The sequence below is a fragment of the Zingiber officinale genome, chromosome 3B, assembly GCF_018446385.1.
Source record: "Zingiber officinale cultivar Zhangliang chromosome 3B, Zo_v1.1, whole genome shotgun sequence".
In the NCBI taxonomy this organism is placed as follows: domain Eukaryota; kingdom Viridiplantae; phylum Streptophyta; class Magnoliopsida; order Zingiberales; family Zingiberaceae; genus Zingiber; species Zingiber officinale.
In genome coordinates, this window is record NC_055991.1 from 14,460,647 (window position 1) to 14,478,973 (window position 18,327).

The window sequence follows — 18,327 nt, forward strand, 5'->3', positions numbered from 1 at the left end:
GTGGGGGAGCGCAATGCTCTCATCTCCCGGTACACCATGACGGGGAGGGATCCCTGACGTGCTACCACACTGCGTCACAACGGAGCACCGAACAGAGCAAAAACTGACGTGCTACCACGCTGCGTCACGCTACCCATGAGCGGACCAACAGAGCACCGAACAGTGATGAAACTGGCGATATGCTCTACAATAATGGAGCAGCCTATCACGCAGCATGCAATCATGCGAATGATGCATGAAACTAAGCATGACAATATCCTGAACCAAATCCACATATATATATAAAAATGTGTACCCTAGTACAAGTAAGTCAAATCCATAGATCTAGGGTATACATGTCCTCTATGGTATAACAACCTAGGTCCTGAGCATATCCACCTCCATAAAATATGTACCAACAACATACATGGATCAAAGCAAAGGGTCTAGATACACATATCAGATATGATATAAAAATGTAGGTACACATGCTAGATAATAAAAATTCTGAATCTAGTCCTAAACTCAGTAAAACATGGTATGCCACTTACTCTAGGAACTAAGGTACTCATGGTAATAATCATGAAGTATAAACATGGATACATAACAAGCGACCAAACGGATCATGCTATGGGTATCAAACCGTGACATACCAAAGACAAACATGATCATTGCTTGTAGCTATAAAATACTATATATATCCAATTGACAATATCATAAAAGATAAGTCAAGAGGTACCCGCCTCAAATAGCAGGTCCAATCCAAATCAAATCCAACGTCGAGATGCTCATCTCGCGTCAAGGTCCTGTGTCACCAATATAAACATAATTTATTTAGCTAACTCAAATGTATAGCTAAATAAAATCCTTAAGGCTAAATTATGGTAAAACCCAAATCAATCTAACCATCTAGTAATCCAATTTATCTCCAATTCAATACATAAACCTAATTCATCAACATCACGTATCAAAATTACTACACATGATCATGTAGTCAAATCATACCTAAATCAATCCATTATCCACAACACGTATCAAATCCCTACACTTACCTCAATTCACAACCGAACGAGATGCTGGAGCTAAGTGGATGTTGCTGCTGGAAGGGTTGCTACTGGAACAAGATTACCCCACAGTATAGAATAGGACCTCTCTTCACTGCACTGCCCTAATCAAGCAGCTGTCCTCCAAGAACACCACACAACACACACAATTCCCGATCAGAGATCAACAAGAAATGGAGAATTCTAATCCAGAAATACATGATTCCAACCAGAACTCACCTCCAACCGGGACCTCAGTCAGCAACAAGGATGAGGAAGTCCACTGATCAAGCACAGCTCCTCTGGTTTCTGCCCGCCAGCCCAAGCACAACTCAATGATCCCAACCTCTCTAAATCTGTAACCTAAATCTGCAGCCAAGAATTAGGAGAATCAAGAACAATAAAGAAGGATCTGCTGACCATTGGCGCTAAATCGGGGCTAGGGCACGAAATAGGGGAGATCGGGCCATGGCTCTGCATCCCCTGGTGCTCGCGTGGCCGGAGGATGAAGGGAAATCGGGTTGCCGGCAAGGGATCTGCATCCCTTGTGCTCGCACGGCCGGAGGAGGAAGGAAATCTTCGGCCGACGCCCAGGGACCAGACCTAGGGTTCAGATGCTCGATTTCCCACGGCCCCTGGTGTCCGCGAAGAGATGGAAGCAGGCTCGGTCGGCGGTCGCTCGATGAAGAATGGCTCGGGTTGGCGTCGGGCAGAGGAGAGGAAATCGGAGTAGAAGCTCTAGGACAGAGATCGGGAAGAAGACAGGATGAGAAAGGATCGCGTCGCCGGTTTTGGAGAAGAAACCGTCGGGCACGGGTAAAGGCACGGCGTCGGGGAGAAAGAAATGGAGGAAATAAAACGAGAAAAGAAAATATATAAATAAAAATCAACTTTTCCTCACTAAAACAGGGTAGCCTAAATAGACTTTTCCGAGGCCCACTTTTATCTCCAAAAACTCGTCCATACGAGCTCCCAAAAATCTCCAAAAATTTCGAAAAATTTCCTTATCATTATTCCTCATTTTTTTTTCCGGTATTTTACAGGCATTTTGTCAAATAATACCAGACCGACTCGAGACTGGAAGAGATAAGTGCCCAGCTCGGACTGCTTGGGATAATAAAAATAGTGGAAAATCTCAGGGTTCAACGGAATATTGTGCACTCGAAAGAACACTACCACGCCGCACAGCAGGCGGAAAGAGTTAGGGATGAGCTGGGCGAGTGGGACACAGAAGTAGTTGCAGACCGTGGTTATGAAGGGGTGGACGGGAAACCGAAGACCGACCATGAATTGGTCTCGGAAAAAGCAAACTGTGCCGATCGGCGGGTCGTTGGGCCAGTCGGACGGGGAGGCTAAGATTATTTCATAGTCAGGCGGGAGGTTATAGACATTTATCAGACTCGCGGCGTCGCCTGCGTCGAACCGAGTCTCCATGGTAGCATACCAGAGACTGGGAGCGGGGTCGAACGACTGTGAGGAACTCGCCATGGCCGGAAAACGAAAAGGCAGAAGGTTCGAAGGGGAAGATGGTCGGAAAACACAAAGCTGGAAAATACGGTGGCGGAAAAGAAGCAGCGGGAAAGCAGCAATGGAGAGGGAAGCTTACGAGAGGAAGAAGACCACCGCAAGGATGTTGGTTGCTACTCGGAAAACCTAAAGGTTCCACTGTACAAAAATTTTGTACAAAGGTCTGAAACTTTTTCTAGCTACCATGTGTTCTTTTAAATTAAATTTTGGATCGCCTGCGGAACTTAACACGTTTGATCCAAAACTTAATCTATTTGTTCTTTTAGGTTTTGACTTGGATCTCCTGCGGAACTTAACACGTTTGATCCAAATCACCTAAGTTATTAATTTCATTAAATATTAATTTTCAAAATTGGTTCCCAGTACTGACGTGGCGAGGCACATGACCTTCTTGGATATGGGAGCAACCACCACCGACTAGACAAAACCTTTTAAGGAAAATTAATATTTAATTTCCTAAAATAACTTTTGGTCAACCGAAAAGAACAATTAAATCACAAGGAAAAGAAAAACAAAAGAACACTATATTGAAAACAAATTCGAAACACTAGAATCGTATGCCTCTTGTATTTAGTATTATTTCCAAAAATAACTAGTATGATGCAGAAAGAAAAATTACTAGTTATACCTTTTAGAAAAACCTCTTGATCTTCTACCGTATTCCTCTTCTAACCTCGGACGTTGTGTGAGCAACGATCTTCCAAGATGAGAACCACCAAGCACCTTCTTCTTCCTTACAAGTTTCGGCCATCAAAACTTCTCCTAGGATGAAGAGGTTCGGCCACCACCACCATGCTCCAAGGGATGCTAGAAAAGAGACTTCTTTTCTCTCCTTCTTCTCCTTCTTAGATCCGGCCACCAAAACTATCTCCACCATGAGAAGGTTTCGGCCACACAAAGGAGAGGAGAGGAAAGAAAGGGCCGGCCACACCCAAGGAGAAAAGAGAGGAAAAATAGAATAGAGTTCTTCACCATGAAGCCTCATCTACCCCCTCTTTTATAATCCTTGGTCTTGGCAAATAAGGAAAATTTAATAAAAACTTCCTTAATTCTTTTGCCATTGAAAAAGAAAATTTATTTAATTAAAAATAATTTTCTTCTCATCAATTCATATGGCCGGCCATATTAAAGCTACAAACAAGGAGAGTTTTAATTAATTAAAACTTCCTAATTTGTCTCTAGAAATTTATAAAAATTTCTCCAATAATTTTCATCCCTTCATGATTGGTTAATAAAAAGGAAATTTTATAAATTAAAATCTTTCTTTTAAACATGTGGATAAAAAGAAAGTTATCTCTAAAAATTAAAATCTCTTTTAATCTACAAATAAGGAAAGATATCAAATCTTTTCTTAATCTCTTGTAGAAACTTATAAAAGAGAATATTTAATTTTTAAACTCTCTTTTAAATCATGAACATGGTTAAAAAGGAAAGTTTTCTTAAAATTTAAAATCCTCCTTTAATCAACAAATAAGGAAAGATTTCAAATTTTAAACTCTCTTTTAAACATGTAGATGATTTACAAATAAGGAAAGTTTTTACCAAAAATTAAAACCATCCTTTTAAACTACAAATAAGGAAAGAGATTAATCTCTTCTCTTAATCTTTTGTAGAAAGCTATAAAAGGAAATTTTTAATTTTTTAAACTCTCTTTTAAAATCATGATATCCACATAAGAAATAGTTTTAATAAAAATCCTTTTTAATATTCTAGTGGCCGGCCACTTAAGCTTGGGACCCAAGCTTTGGCCAACCACTATGACTCATCCACTTGGTCTTGGCCGACCCTAGCTTGGGTTCCAAGCTAGCTTGGCCAACCCCATTGGATGGGTAAGAAGGTGGGTATGCAGTGGGTATAAATCTCTATATACTAGAGGCTACGATAGGGACCGAGAGGAGGAATTGGTTTTGGTCTCCCGATAAAATTAAGCATCCCGTGTTCGCCCCGAACACACAACTTAATTTTATCAATAATAATTCATTCCACTAGAGAACTATTATTGAACTACCGCACCAATCCCAAATTACATTTTGGGCTCCTTCTTATCATGAGTGTGTTAGTCTCCCTGTGTTTAAGATAACAAATGTCCACTAATTAAGTAAGTTACGACAACTTACTTAATTAATATCTAGCTCCAAGAGTAGTACCACTCAACTTCATCATCATGTCGGACTTAAGTCCACCTGCAGGTTTAACATGACAATCCTTATGAGCTCCTCTTGGGGACATTCTCAACCTAGATTACTAGGACACAGTTTCCTTCTATAATCAACAACACACACTATAAGTGATATCATTTCCCAACTTATCGGGCTTATTGATTCATCGAACTAAATCTCACCCATTGATAAATTAAAGAAATAAATATCAAATATATGTGCTTGTTATTATATTAGGATTAAGAGCACACACTTCCATAATAACTGAGGTCTTTGTTCCTTTATAAAGTCAGTATAAAAGAAACGACCTCTAATGGTCTTACTCAATACACTCTTAGTGTACTAGTGTAATTATATAGTTAAGATAAACTAACACCTAATTACACTACGACCTTCCAATGGTTTGTTCCTTTCCATCATGGTCGTGAGCTACTGTTTATAATTTATAAGGTACTGATAACATGATCTTCTGTGTGTGACACCACACACCATGTTATCTACAATATAAATTAATTGAACAACTACATTTATCACAAATGTAAACATTTGACCAATGTGATTCTTATTTCTAGATAAATGATTTATATCAAAAGCTAGGCTTTTAGTATACATTCTAACAAAGGAATCGTCGCAGCTGGGATCCGAGGATCGCCGGAGCACTGGACACAGAAGAATCGCCGAGGCAAGATCGTCGGAGAGCGCGAGGAAAACGCGGAGGAAGAAATGGCGAAGCTGAGGCTTTATAAAAATGGGCGCGACCAACTGGAGCCATCCGATCTAGGGTACAGGACTCGGAGCGCACATCCGGCCGTTGAATTCGAATCGCCAAACGCCACATCAACGGCTGTCACCTCGGACGTGAGGCGGCTGCGCCGACGACATGTGGCGTCCTCCCACAGGGTAGCATTTAATGGGTGTGGGCGCGTGCTTGGCATTAATGGAGGTGATTTATGCGTATTCCGAGGAGGTTTTGGCGGCGTCAGCATTGACCGCCCAACTCGCACCCCTCCCGGGGCGATGAGGGAAAAATCCCAAGTGTAAAGGCCCAAAGTGCCGATCGGCCGAGAAAGATCAGTCTACACGGGCCGATCAGGATCCAACCAGCTCATTGGTTGATCAACCAATTGGTCACTAGACCACTTGTGTAGTCAATCGTACTTGTAGCCTCCTTCGACTAGACTTGAGGGGGAGACACGTGATCCGGTGGTAAGGTAGGGCCCGACCGACAAGAGGTCAAAGTGGTCAACGCTAGGTGGGCGTCCGATCGGAAGAATTACCTCGGTGGTCAACAGGAAGAGTAGACGGTAGACGGTCCGACACCTCGACAGCTCGGTCAAACATCGAGCTTCCGACGCTCATGAAGCTCAACCAGGGAGGCATGAGGCTCGGCCAAACAGTGGATGCAGCCTCGACCTGGTAGACAGGGCTCCCTCGCCCGATGGGGAGAGCCAACCAGCAGAGCACTAGCCGAGCGGACGCTCGGCCCGGCTGTTGCATCACCCGGACGGCAGACTAGCCGAGCGACTCTCTCGCTCGACCCAATAACAGACAAAGGAGCAGTTGACGATATCTCCCTAGGGACCAGTGTCATCGATAGGCAGCATGGTCGCGCGGCAGTGTCAGGTAAAGAATCGTACGGTGAAAGCTTCCACTGTCACGTCAGGGATATGCTCGAGCTGTTAAGGTATGGCGTCAGACACGTTTTTTTGACACGGCCTTTCCAGGTATGCTTTGGGAAGCACACATGCTTTGGGAAGCGTGCGCACACCTCCTAGGAGCTCTATATAAAAAGCCCCAAACCTTCATCGGAGGTATGTTTTTTTTCATCACTGTAACTAGAGTTACGCTGCTCCTTTCTTCTCCACTTCACTTCATTCGATTGCCGTCAGTGACTGACTTGAGCGTCGGAGGGCCATCGCCGGGGAACCCCTCCCTGGCTCGGTACTAACAACTTGTGGTTGCAAGCTTAGCTCGTTGGAGGTCCACGTTGTTGGAACCCCAAGGTGTTTTGATGTGATCAAACAAGCTAAGTTGGGTCCTGCGTTTGTTTAACCCTTGTGTCTAAGTGTGCAGGAGCTTAGGAACACAGGAAGTCGAGCTGAAGACGCGGCTAGCGAGAAGGACGGCACGGGAGAGAGCCGACGGACTCGGTGCGTCTGAGGGACGAGGTGTCCGCGGAAGAGTACACCGGTGGACGAGAAGAGCGTGCGCGGCGCTCGAGGGACGAGAAACCGGGAAGGAAGGCTGCTCGAGGAGAAGGCTGGAACATGGGTTCGGGTGAGCCCTATTCCGGAAGGCCGAGATCACCCAAGCTAGCAGAGCCGGAGCGAACAGACCCGGACCAAGACTGGGACTTGACGGAGAAGTGATCCCGGACAAAAAGTCAACCGCAGTTGACTTTTTGCTCCGGGGCGCCCGGAATGCTTCCGGGCGCCCGGAGCATGATTTTGACCAGGATCGCGATTTTCACAATCTGACCGTTGGGGGATAAAGTTTATCCCCCCGGGGGCGCCCGGAACCCTTCCAGGCGCTCGGACCAAGACTATAAATATAGCCTTGGTCCAGAAGCAATGATCAATCAAGAAAAACTACTTGTAATCGAGTGCTTTCATTTGTGTTATTTATTTCTGTGCTTTCAACGCTGTATGAGGCTACTCCGCCCAGAGGAGAATCAATTAGTGCGCCGTCTTTGCCTTGGATTAGCAATCTTCTGATTGCAAACCAAGTAATTCCTCTGTGTCTATTTTCTATTTTAATTAGTCTCTGCCTTTTTAATTACAAGTTCTTTTAAGTTAGTTGAATATCCGAGAAGGGTTTTTGGTTTTATTTTGTAGGGCAATTCACCCCTCCCCTCTTGTCGGCCTCCAAAGGGACCTACAAGTGGTATCAGAGCGAGGGCGCTTCAGGAGGACTAACCGCCGATCGAAGCAACAAGATGGCCGGACCAAGCATCGTCCCACCAAAATTCGAGGGGAACTTCGCAGACTAGAAGCGTCGTATGGAGGTATTCCTAAAAACAGATTTTGAAATTCGATTTATTATGAAATATGGTTTTGTAGCTCCAATAGATAAAGATGGAAAAGAAAAAGAAGAGAGCGATTGGACAAAGAAGGAGCAGAATGAGTCGGTAGCAAACAGCCGTGCGGAACATCACCTGCTAAGCGTGTTACCGCCTCAAGAGATCAACCGCATCGGAAACTATTTATCTGCTAAAGAACTTTGGGAGAAGTTCTTGGAACTCCACGAAGGCACGTCCGAAGCAAAGCTCGCTAGAAGGGACATCCTCCGCAACAAACTGATGAACATCCGTCTGGAGAAAGGTGAGAAAGTAGCTGGTTTACACGCAAAGGTAAAAGAACTAGTTACTGGTCTCGAGAACCTCGGTGAAACGATAACAAATCGGGACACTATACGCTACGCGCTCAACGCGTTTCCAAGAACTCCGGAATGGACATCAATTGTCGACACCTACTACATCTCAAAAGACCTGGAGGTAATCACTTTAGAAGAGTTGTTTTCTACTCTTGAATTGCATGAAACCAGGTATGCAGGAACGACAAAGGATACAACCCAGACTATGGCGCTGAACGTAACCCAGAAGGATGAACTCGAGTCAGACTCCGAAGACGATCAAGAAGCATACATGGTAAGAAATTTTAAAAAATTTTTTAGATCTAATAAATTTAAAATGCAGAATAAAAGGAATCAAAAAGGTGGAAGAAAGGTGCGGTGCTACCAGTGTCAGAAGGAGGGACACCTAAGAGAAGACTGCCCAGAACTCAAAAAGGCCAAAAGGAAGTCTCCCAAGAAACACAACCTAAAAGCAACTTGGGACGACACTTCTTCATCCGAATCAGAAGCTCAAGAATATGCCGGGATAGCACTAATGGCAAGCTACGATAGACAAAGTATATCAGAACCTAGCATCGATGAAGGGGGAGCGACCTCGGATGAAAGCAGTGAAGCAGGGGGAGATTCAGGCTTCAAGTCCGACATGGTAAGTGAGGTATGCCTCTTACCCCCTGATCAGCTTTACTCTGGTATCAAAGCTATGACTAAATCCATGTATAAATTAGAAAATAAAAATGCCAAATTAGAAAATAAAAATACCAAATTAGAAAATGAAATCTTAGAAACAAAGAGAATTTTGGCAAAATCATGTCTTATAGAGGATTTTGAAAAATTGAAAATTGAAAATGAAAAACTAAAAGAAGAAATAGAAAGATTAAAAAAATCTAATGGTCCAAATATTTCTACTTTTAGAAATTATAGAGGTTTAAATTGGTATTATAGATTTCATCAAAGTCAAATTAGAAATATATCAAAAATCTATATACCTAGGAAATACTTGGTTAATCCTGTAGGTAGGAACCTCTATTGGGTTCCAAAAACCTATTTAATTTAAAATTAAAATCAGACTTAGCATTTTCAGCAAGGAAATTAAACAACTAATTTCTTTATGAGGCTTTGTCTAAGGAAGTGGTTGTTGCTCCAATAACCAAGAAGGCCTAGTGCCTCGCCACGACCTGGAAGCCAACTATCGAAATGAAAAGTTTAATTGACTAACTGAAAAAGCATTAATTTAAATTACTTAATGTTTTAAAAGAGTTATTCAATTTGTGTTAGAAAATAGTTAAAAACTTTCTAACTTAACTTAGAAATTTTTTATTATCTTAGAAATTTTCATGAAAATTGACTTAGAATTTTTTTTTAAAAGTTAACTTATTTTTTTTTAAAATTGCCTTATAATTTAAAAAAAAAAAATTGACTTAGAATTGTTTCTTATGAATATTCACTTAGAATTTTTTTTTTAAAAAAAAAATTAGAAATTTTTTTTGGGAATGCTGAGATAAGTTTTAAACTTAAATTTTTAACACTTATGACTGTTCTTATCTGAAAAATATTTTTTTTTTCAAACGAAAAATTCTGAAGAGTGTCTTTACTAAATATTTTACACTTAAAAGTTCTTGTTTGAATTTACCTTAGACTTTTTTATAACCCCAATTTTTATGTGATCAAAGGGGAAGAAGTATGTTAAGTCTAGGGGGAGGTACTATATAATTTTTCAATTGAAAAATATTTGGACTTATTTTAATATAAATTATTTTTATTGCATATGGTTACCCTAACTTAACTTGGGTTGCTCACATCAAAAAGGGGGAGATTGTTGGAACCCCAAGGTGTTTTGATGTGATCAAACAAGCTAAGTTAGGTCCTGCGTTTGTTTAACCCTTGTGTCTAAGTGTGCATGAGCTTAGGAACACAGGAAGTCGAGCTGAAGACGCGGCTAGCGAGAAGGACGGCACGGGAGAGAGCCGACGGGCTCGGTGCGTCTGAGGGACGAGGTGTCCGCGGAAGAGTACACCGGTGGACGAGAAGAGCGTGCGCGGCGCTCGAGGGACGAGAAACCGGGAAGGAAGGCTGCTCGAGGAGAAGGCCGGAACATGGGTTCGGGTGAGCCCTATTCCGGAAGGCCGAGATCACCCAAGCTAGCGGAGCCGGAGCGAACAGACCCGGACCGAGACTGGGACTTGACGGAGAAGTGATCCCGGACAAAAAGTCAACCGCAGTTGACTTTTTGCTCCGGGGCGCCCGGAGCATGATTTTGACCAGGATCGCGATTTTCGCAATCTGACCGTTGGGGGATAAAGTTTATCCCCCGGGGGCGCCCGGAACCCTTCCAGGCGCCCGGACCAAGACTATAAATATAGCCTTGGTCCAGAAGCAATGATCAATCAAGAAAAACTACTTGTAATCCAGTGCTTTCATTTGTGTTATTTATTTCTGTGCTTTCAACGCTGTAAGAGGCTACTCCGCCCAGAGGAGAATCAATTAGTGCGCCGTCTTTGCCTTGGATTAGCAATCCTCTGATTGCAAACTAAGTAATTCCTCTGTGTCTATTTTCTGTTTTAATTAGTCTCTGCCTTTTTAATTACAAGTTCTTTTAAGTTAGTTGAATATCCGAGAAAGGTTTTTGGTTTTATTTTGTAGGGCAATTCACCCCTCCCCTCTTGCCGGCCTCCAAAGGGACCTACACACGTTATCTTCAATCGACATCCAGTCAACGTGAGCACTACCTTCCTAACATCCGTCGACTCACTCTCGGAGAGGATCACATGGCAAATGCATATATAATGGGAAAGGGAAAAATTAAAAAAACTTAATTAATAATAATAAAATAAAATTTATTTAAATATAAATATTAATATAATAAGAAATAGAGTTTCTAAACAAATAAGGTAATCCTATTTAATAGGATAAAATTTTATTGTTATTATATATAATTTTTTACTCTATAAGAGACTCCGGGATATCTGAGGATCGTCAGAAAGTACAGGATATCCTATCCAGATATTCGGACCTGTGAGAATGGTTTACGGAGTCGCCCGTGAGTGTAATTTTGATTCCAGTGTTTTTTTGTTTTCATTTTTCAACAAGCCAAGCAAAACAAAAGATGATTTATTCAAGTTGCAGGGAGTTTCGTTTTCTTCTTTTTTTTTGGCATCTTTCTGCTTTTTTTTGGCATCTTTCTGCATGATTTAACAAACGGAGCTCATCTCGCTGTTGCTTCCCGCAGTTCATTCATTAAAGGGACTAGACCTTTGGCTCTGTCCTTTTGGGAAAAAAAAAATACTCGATTTTAGTTGCGGCATCTGTTAAACCTCAATGGGCAGTGGCTGGGCAGCCCCCAGCGATCCTGATGGGAAGCCGAGGAAAAAGAAGGGGAAACAGAGGGAGGAGAGACGGAACTTGGTCGTCCTCAGGAATCCCACCGGCCGAGACATCTGCAGCCGGTACAAGCTCGGGAAGGAGCTCGGCTGCGGCGAGTTCGGCATCACCTACTTATGCACCGAAAAGACCTCCGGGGAGCACTTTGCCTGCAAATCCATCTCCAAGAAGAAGCTGCGCACCATCCTTGACATTGAGGACGTTCGCCGGGAGGTTGAGATCATGAGGCATTTGCCCGCCCACCCCAACATCGTCAGCCTCAAGGACACCTACGAGGACGACGCCAAAGTCCACCTCGTCATGGAGCTATGCGAAGGAGGGGAGCTCTTCGATAGGATCGTTGCAAGGGGGCATTACACCGAACGGGAGGCAGCTGCCGTGACTCGTACAATCATTGAAGTGATTCAGGTCAATGATTGTTTATGATTTTATTATTTCTTTCTTGTTTATGATTGTTTGAAAGTTTGTCTCGTACTTTGGTCAGGTATGTCACGAGCATGGGGTCATGCACCGGGATCTCAAACCTGAGAACTTCCTGTTTGGGAACAAAAAGGAAAAGGCACCACTGAAAGCCATTGATTTTGGATTGTCAGTCTTCTTTAAACCTGGTAAATTGCTTTCTTCAATCACTATTTTGATGATGCTATATTCAACCTTCAATGTTTAACTTGTGAATTTACATATAACTATCAGATATCCATTTATGTGTAAGCTTTTCTGTCTGTATTTATACTGTGATGACTTTCTTGTGCTTTACCAGGCGAACGCTTCACTGAAATTGTCGGCAGCCCTTATTACATTGCACCAGAGGTTCTAAAGAGAAATTATGGCCCAGAAATTGATGTGTGGAGTGCTGGAGTTATACTATACATCCTTCTTGGTGGTGTCCCCCCATTTTGGGCAGGTGATTTTGTGACTTCAGTTAATACAATTAGTTTATACGAAACCTGTTTGTTCGTCTAATTTGCTTTTGAGCTTTAGCTAGCTATCTGATTTTGTTCTCAATGCAGAAACTGAACAGGGTGTTGCACAGGCAATTTTACGTTCTGTAATAGATTTTAAGAGAGAACCTTGGCCAAGTGTTTCTGGTGGTGCTAAAGATCTTGTGATGCATATGCTTGATCGAGACCCCAAGAAGAGGTTTAAGGCTCAGCAAGTCCTGGGTAGTTTTTAGTTTATTTGATTCCTTGTCAATGTCTTTTGAAGTTTACATTACTTGATCCTTGTTAATTAAGCAAAACTGTGTGCCGAATGGATTAAGGAAATTCAATTATTTAGTACTGATTAAAATAAAATTTTCTGTTCTGTCTCATGTATGCTTTGGGCTTTGTAACAATGCAATGATGTTGCAGATCATCCATGGCTGCAGAAGACGAAGAAAGCTCCTAATGTTAATCTTGGTCAAACTGTAGGAGCAAGATTGCGGCAGTTCTCTGTTATGAACAAATTTAAAAAGAAAGCCTTAAGGGTATGTAGTTGTGGTCGTATTGATTGGATTCTAATTTGAATAAAAAAGAATTAAGATCCCGAATGAACTTTTTATAATAGTTGAGGATGTTCAAGGTGATCCACATCGATCTATACTGATCATTTTCAGGTAATAGCTGAATATTTAGCTGAAGAAGCAGCTGCTGGCATTATGGAAATGTTTCAGAAGTTGGATATAAACAAAAAAGGAAGCATTTCTCTTGAAGAAATAAAATTTGGTCTACACAAGCTTGGCCATCAGATTCCAGATGCCGATCTCCAGATATTAATGGATGCGGCAAGTATCTGTCTCAGTTTTGAATCTCTGAATGCTATCTGAGATTGAGAACCTTAGTATTTTGCATCTAAATTGTATTATGTCAAATTCTTGACTGTTATATTTATATGTCCCCAGAGGAACATGATGTGAATCTTGATAGGACATTAATGAAGATTATTTATTGTTAACAATGTAAAAAAATTTGCTTAAAATTTACTGTGAATCTTGACAGGCTGATGTTGATCGAAGCGGCACTCTAGATTACGATGAATTTGTTGCTGTATCAATTCACCTGCAGAAAATTGTGTATGAGGAGCACCTTCACAAAGCGTTTTCATACTTTGACCAGAATAAGAGTGGTTATATAGAAATGGAAGAGCTCAGAGATTCATTGGCTGATGATATGGGTCCAAATCATGAAGAAGTCATTCGTGCTATTTATCGTCATGTTGACACAGACAAGGTTAGTTATAAACAGACAATTAGAGTATAAAATAACGTTCATAAGGCCATGTTCTAGCTATTTATGGTTTCTTTGAGAACTTGAATAGCAAATTGTCGATAATGAGCATGCAATCTGTTGCAGGATGGAAAAATAAGTTACAAGGAGTTTGCGGCAACTATGAAGGTTGGCACAGATTGGAGGAAGGCATCAAGGCAATACTCAAGGGTGCGGTTCAGTACCCTCAGTTCAAAGTTGATGAAAGAATCATGATAGATAAGAACTAAGCAAGCATATACCTGAAAGCTTCTTTTGTTTGGTGGTTTCTCTAATATGCTTTCCTGTAATAATTGCTTTTCCTGTCAATCTAGGACCAAACTCGCCTACAAAACTTTACTTGTTTAAGGGGTTGTATATAGATGATTAGTTATACGATATTGATGCAGGGAGGTGGATATAACAACTTTATTCTGGACATGTGTATCTTGGTATGTTACTTGTATAGTCTCCTTTGTAGATTTTCTTTTATAATAACGAGGTAGGAGTCTCCTACCCAATATATATATATTACAATTACTATACTATATGAAAGGTTAATTACACTTATATAGATCATCTAACTAACTTAAGCTAAATGAGAAAATTTGAACCTAACTTTTTTTCCTTCTCCATAGTATATGTTAATCAATAAGTATAAATTTTATGTAGCTAGTGTTGGAAAAGTGATTAGAAAAAATAAAATAAAATTGGAATAGTCTCACTTTAGGAGTTTCGTGCTAAAAAGCTATTTATATTAAATCACATCGAATTGGTGAAGTCTCTCACGTGTACGCCCAGCGGGGAGTACAAAGTCAATGTTCGGATTGTATTAAATCTAGTTGGCTTGTATGTGATTGCGATTTACGACTAGCAGTTTCGGAATAAATTCTTCTACAACTAGTAACTTTAGAATAACTTTAAATCTAGTTGGCCTGTATGTGATTACGATTTACGACTAGCAGTTTCGGAATAAATTCTTCTACAACTAGTAACTTTAGAATAACTTTAAATCTAGTTGGCCTGTATGTGATTGCGATTTACGACTAGCAGTTTCGGAATAAATTCTTCAATTCTTCTACAACTAGTAACTTTAGAATAACTTTAAATCTAGTTAGCCTGTATGTGATTGCGATTTACGACTAGCAGTTTCGGAATAAATTCTTCTACAACTAGTAACTTTAGAATAACTTTTTTTATGACTTTTATTTCTACGTGCTACTTCAGGGAAAAAAAAAAAAAAAAGGTTTTTACGATATTGTAAAGCTCCTCCGACAATCGACGATCAAGATCTATTTATTTTTTCTATTGTCGATAACATTTTCTTATAATTCTTGTATTTAAATTTTATAATCATTCGAACTATTAGTGGATTGTCCAACGAAAGCACTCAACGAGTACGAGCCTTAAAGTAGGATTCGTCGAAAGCTCCAAAACAAGTAAAAAACTACTTGTGTTAGCATGTGATTGCCTTTTTTCCTTCTAGTTTTTTTCTTTTATTATTCCGCTACGTAATTCGCTTTAACTTTCGATTTTCAAAAAAATGTTATTTACCCCCCTCTAGCGTATTTACTGTCCTACAAGTGGTTTTAAAGTGAGATACCACTCTGAATGGGTGAAACCACCAATCAGGCAAGAGGTGATTTTCAAACTCTCTTTTAACATTTCTGTTTTGGTTTTTGAGCTTTTCGATATAATCCAAGTTGGTAAAATTACCTCTTCGGATAATTTTCTTTCTTTGCAAACTACTTGAATTGGTGCAACACCAATCAAGCTTTTTTTTTCCTACACTACTTACTCCAAGATCAAGTCTTGGCAATATTTCCAAGTTTTCCTCTCATAAAGTAATGGCCCAAAACGAGAGATGCAACACTCTTCGTCCCTCGTGTTAGATATAATTATCCCTATTAGGTGGGATTATTTGTAAGTTGCATATATGAATATGATATGAACTCTTTAAAGTGATCTAATTTAGACTTATTGGGTTCGGATGTTGGATGTAGACCTTGTATGTGTAGAATCTTTAGTCCCGCATTTATTATCGTCTATATACTAATAATAGATGTTATATATGGGCTTATTATCCCGTATCTATTATTATCTATAGGCTGATAATAGATATCCACTATATATAGGGTTGATCCCCAAGGGCTTAGGGAATCATCTTGACATAGTTTCTTGTTTCCCATTGACAAGAAGCTTTACGGCGCCATCATCCCTTAAGTCCCTTGGAAGACCTTCCTTTCCGTTGCATCTTCTTCCACATAAATTAAGCCGACGACGCTAAAAATAAGAATATGACTCTTCAATCAGGTTCCTTGTCTATTATGTTTATGTATTTATTTTTCTTATGCCATGTTTAATTGATGAAACGAAGTTCCATATATGTTCTTGTATTTCCTATATGTGAATTCTTATCCGATTTTTAGAATTCATGCGGCTTATGTTTTACAAGAACTATCAATTGGTATCAGAGCCAAGTTCTGTTTCGTCGTTTTCATTGGCAATAAAGTTTAAGTTTTTCATCGATTTATTATTTGTATGCTAGATCAAGTTTTTCTTAGTTAATATAAATTTTTAATTGTCGAAAAACATATAAGAGAAAACTAGGATAGACTTGATTTTTGAGTTTTTTTTTTGTTTCTGCAAATAATAACGACTTAAATCGTCATTGTTTAACCTAATTTTAAGTAAAATTGTGATGGTTCAATCGATTGCTTTGGTCGAACAATCGATTGTCGAGTTTAAAATTTGAATAGAAACAATTTAGATTCAATCAATTAATGGCCTTAAACTCATGACTACATCAGTTTTAATCGATTGAGTTTATTTCTTAATCGGTTAGATAGTTTTTAATCGATTAAGTTCACTTTTTATTTGATTAAGGGATTTTGAAATAGTATTGCTTACTGTTTCATACTATTACCTACTCCACTAGGGTCGTCGATACGGATATTATATTATCTTCAACTATCATTAGAGACTTTTTAGGATTACAACCCTCGGCATTGCCTTTCCAGTGCTATCCCCCTAGAGATCCACAATTTGGTGATCCCTATTCGCACATCACACTTGATATGATTTATTCATTTTTTTTAGGGGTCAGCATGTACCGACTGTGACCCTGTTCATATCTGTCACCTTTGGGGTCCAGGACTATATCCTCTATAGGGTCCTAGTCACATGCATTCTGCCTCTAACTACCCGCAATGTAGCATGTGTTGGGATATACTCGATGCGGTGTGTGCTAAAACACATTTCCTAAACATGCGCAATGGAAAATAAAATAATAATAATTCTTAAATTATTACATCACACACACCACACGCATACAAGGATACAACATGGCAAATATGATCGCGTAATTAAATTTTTATGGAAAATAAATTTACGCTAGGTGTACCTTATAAATGACCTGTAACGAGAAGGGCATCAACTGTAGCGACGTTGTACAACCTTGCCTCTATTTGTATCCACGCCGAGCTCCTTAATACAACTCTTTGAATACAAGCTTCTCCTTCGGAAGTTACTAGCCACAAACGAAGAAGAGGGATCAAGAGGAAGAAGAGAAGCACACAAGGGAGAGTTTTCTCCCTTGTGGTGGTCACGACAACAAGAGGGGTTTCCTCTTGTTGTTGGCAGTGGGAAGAGAGAAAAGAGAGGAGAGAAAAGTTGGGTTAAGGTTTCCAAAACCCTATCAAGCCAACTAATGAAAATTGTGTCCAATTCTTTCCTAATTATATCTCTATATAATCCTCATTAATGAGTTGGATTAAAAGCCCCAAATCTAACCTGATACGAGTTATGCTAGATAAGCCGAGCAAGTGAAGGAGGGATTTGATAGGCCACTTGAGTTCCAAGTAGGGAATTCAGTTTTTCTCAAAGTCGCTCCTATGAAGGGAGTGATGAGATTTGGCAAGAAGGGCAAATTAAGTCCTCGCTATGTAGAACCTTACCTGATCAGGGAAAGAATTGGGAAAGTAGCTTACAAGCTGGACTTACCATAGGACATGTCAGCAATACGTAATGTATTTCATGTCTCTATACTAAAGAAGTGTCTCCACGACCCTAGCCAAGTGATTCAGCCTCAGTCAGTGCAGATCCAAGAAGATCTTAGCTATGAGAGCAGACCTACACAGATAGTGGACAGAGCAGTCAAGAGACTAAGAAACAGAGAGGTGCCACTAGTGAAGGTCATCTGGCAGAACCAGAAGCATGAGGAAGTCACTTGGGAGCGTGAGGACAGTATGAGACAGAAGTATCCAGAATTATTCTAAGTTCGAGGACGAACTTTTTATAAGGTATGGGGAATTGTAACAACCCGAATTTCCTCATTTAGAGTTCTAATTGTGGTTTAAAAATATTTAAAAATACTATATAAATATTCTAGAGATTTTTAGGAATTTTTAGAGTATTTTTATGCAATTTTTGGAGGTCATTTGGTATTTTTACTAAACGAAAGAAGTTTTGAAAAAAAAAATGTCCAAGCCGAGATTCTGTAACGCCCGAAAATTCTCAAAATTATTTTAGAAATATTCTATGAATTTTCTGAGATTTTAGAATATTTTTATGGAATTTTTAGAGTAGCGGAAGTAGCAAAAATAAATAGAAACGTAAAATATCTTAAGCGGGAATTGAACCCGAGACCTATTGGGTCCTACGACT

General features: G+C 40.1%; 1 protein-coding gene across 1 annotated transcript; it reads left to right on the forward strand.

The window, feature by feature from the left end:
- The first annotated feature begins 11,034 nt into the window (after nucleotides 1-11,034).
- LOC122055959 (calcium-dependent protein kinase 20-like) lies at nucleotides 11,035-14,101 on the forward strand. Its single transcript, XM_042617670.1, has 9 exons — nucleotides 11,035-11,096; nucleotides 11,286-11,845; nucleotides 11,922-12,045; nucleotides 12,198-12,341; nucleotides 12,448-12,600; nucleotides 12,790-12,905; nucleotides 13,035-13,202; nucleotides 13,417-13,647; nucleotides 13,771-14,101. Exons 2-9 carry the CDS (start codon nucleotides 11,375-11,377, stop codon nucleotides 13,897-13,899), a joined length of 1,536 nt encoding a protein of 511 aa, XP_042473604.1. The 5' UTR covers nucleotides 11,035-11,096; nucleotides 11,286-11,374; the 3' UTR covers nucleotides 13,900-14,101.
- The last annotated feature ends 4,226 nt before the right edge of the window (nucleotides 14,102-18,327 follow it).

Excerpts from the sequence above, each read along its gene's own strand:
- LOC122055959 (XM_042617670.1), top strand. The coding sequence starts at position 11,375 with ATGGGCAGTGGCTGGGCAGCCCCCAGCGATCCTGATGGGAAGCCGAGG. Across the intron at positions 11,846-11,921 it reads CAATCATTGAAGTGATTCAG|GTATGTCACGAGCATGGGGT; the intron begins GTCAATGATTGT and ends TACTTTGGTCAG. Across the intron at positions 13,203-13,416 it reads TCCAGATATTAATGGATGCG|GCTGATGTTGATCGAAGCGG; the intron begins GCAAGTATCTGT and ends GAATCTTGACAG.